The 2,080-nt window shown below is 34.9% G+C and overlaps 1 protein-coding gene across 1 annotated transcript in view; it reads right to left on the reverse strand.

Moving 5' to 3' along the window:
- The window catches only part of LOC125847285 (uncharacterized), a 6,236-nt gene extending 4,396 nt beyond the window's left edge, over positions 1-1,840 (reverse strand). The window contains exons 1-3 of the mRNA XM_049526938.1: positions 916-1,840; positions 505-806; positions 28-426 (exon numbers count right to left, since the gene is read on the reverse strand). Coding sequence (XP_049382895.1) covers positions 28-426; positions 505-806; positions 916-1,840 — 1,626 coding nt within the window. The remainder of the gene's footprint in view (positions 1-27; positions 427-504; positions 807-915) is intronic.
- Between the last annotated feature and the right edge of the window lie 240 nt (positions 1,841-2,080).

Genomic DNA, 2,080 nt, shown 5'->3' on the forward strand with positions numbered 1-2,080 from the left:
AGATCTTTTCGTTCTAGCTCTTTTTGCAATAGGAAGGCCAAATTGTTGTTCAGCTCTTGTGTACAATGGTATCTCTGATATGATCTTGTCTTGTACTTCAGTGCTTGGAACCAATTTTTCAATACAAGCATACAACCCATCTGTTACTTCTTGACAATTCTCAATACCCAGATTTTGAAAGAAGAACTCTGGATTTAAATAATGTCCAGCAGCATGTAATGGATGATGCAATTGGCATTGCCATCTTTCATTAATAATCTTAAAGATATCTTTATATTTTGCAGCATTCCATTCAAATGCCTTAGCAATAGCCTCCTTAGCTCTATCCACGACTTCATAAATGTACCCCATGGCAGGTTTTTGCTCATTATCAGCTAATCGCAACACTTTAACAAGAGGCCCCATTATCTTCAAAATATTAGAAACCTGACTCCAGAATGTTGCCGTCAAGACAATATGTATTGCACTTTTCCCCCTTGGTAACTTAGCCTACCTACTAATCACCCATTTGTCAGATGTAAACATTGCTCGCAGATTTGTTTTTTGACAATGCAACCGTTGCAAAGTCAGAAAACTCGTTGCAAATTGAGTAATTCCACATTTCACCAACTCTTTATTTTTAGTGAAATTTCTCATCATATTTAATACTCCTGAGTGTCCATAAATGAAACCGACAAGGGCAATTGCTTTTTGGAGGGTCTTCTTGATGATAGGAATCTTCGTTATGTCAACTAACATAAGATCTATACAATGAGCTGCACATGGCATCCGAAATATGTGTGGTCTTTTTCTCTGTAACAATTGACCTATAGAAAAAAAGGGTAAATAGATATGTTAAAATTTAGAAATCAAAACTTTGATCGATATTAGAAAGCAAAACATAAAACTTAGATTTTTAAAGCAATAAATTCTTACCATCCAACACAAAGTTGCTACCATTATCACTTACAATTTGAACCACATTCTGTTCTCCAACGCGTTCCACATATCTATCTAGCAATTCACATAACTTCTCTCCGGTCTTAACAAGTGAGGAAGCATCTATCGACTCAATTAACACTATTCCATGTGGAGAATTCACCAAAAAGTTTATCAAAGTTCTCTGTTTTTTATCTGTCCAACCATCTGCCATAATGGAAGTTCCATACTTCACCCATTCTTCTCTATGTCTGTTTATAATCTCATTGGTCAACTCAACTTTCTTCCTAAGTAATGAAACTCTTAATTCATGGTAGCTTGGAGGCCTCAAGTTTGGACCATACCATCCTACAGCCTCAATTGCTTCCTTAAAACTTTTTGAGTGAGCTACATTGAATAGGATCCCATTATCATAAAAGAAGCGAGCTACTTTTTGAATCGTCATTGCTCTTGCTTCTTTATCACACGAGTCTTTGATATTTGTTTGCCTAAGTGTTCCACGCTTTTGTAGAAACATATCCATAGGTCCCTTTCCTTTGGCCAGTTTCTTATTAGAGCCACTAGGAAAGCTTTCTCCGCCTCTTATCTTATGATTGATCTCTTGGACTTCATTTTCTCCACCAACATTGTCTTGATATTCAAACTCATCAAATTTGGGAAATTCATTAGTATAGACTTCATTTCTTATTTTTTTCTCCTCCATGTAATTTTTCAGTTCCTCTCTAACTTCCTCTGGGCATTTTTTACACTTCGCTGCATTCCTAAAATTTCCAATCAAATGTTGTTTTGCCCGATTAATTCCACCCGTGGTTGTTTTTTCACAAAAATTGCATGTGACTCTTGTAGTGTCATCGGGGTCCTTCAAGTAGTTATATTTCCAACCAGGATCCCTTCTATTGCCTTTAGACAAGTCCTCTGTCATTTCTACTTCTAAAAAAAAAAAAAAGTTATAATATAGCAGTTATAATTTCTAAATAATAAATAATAATACACAACAAAAATAAAAAAAAAGGACACAGGTTTTTTGTAATTTTTAAGCTGAAACAAAAAAAATGTATAAAAAACTTTGCATGCAATTATAACTCAACAAATAATGAAATACAACAAGTCAACAACTACATATATATAGGGTCCACCTGTCCACCACTATGGCTATATGACT

This window comes from Solanum stenotomum, chromosome 12, assembly GCF_019186545.1.
Source record: "Solanum stenotomum isolate F172 chromosome 12, ASM1918654v1, whole genome shotgun sequence".
Classification (NCBI taxonomy): Eukaryota; Viridiplantae; Streptophyta; class Magnoliopsida; order Solanales; family Solanaceae; genus Solanum; species Solanum stenotomum.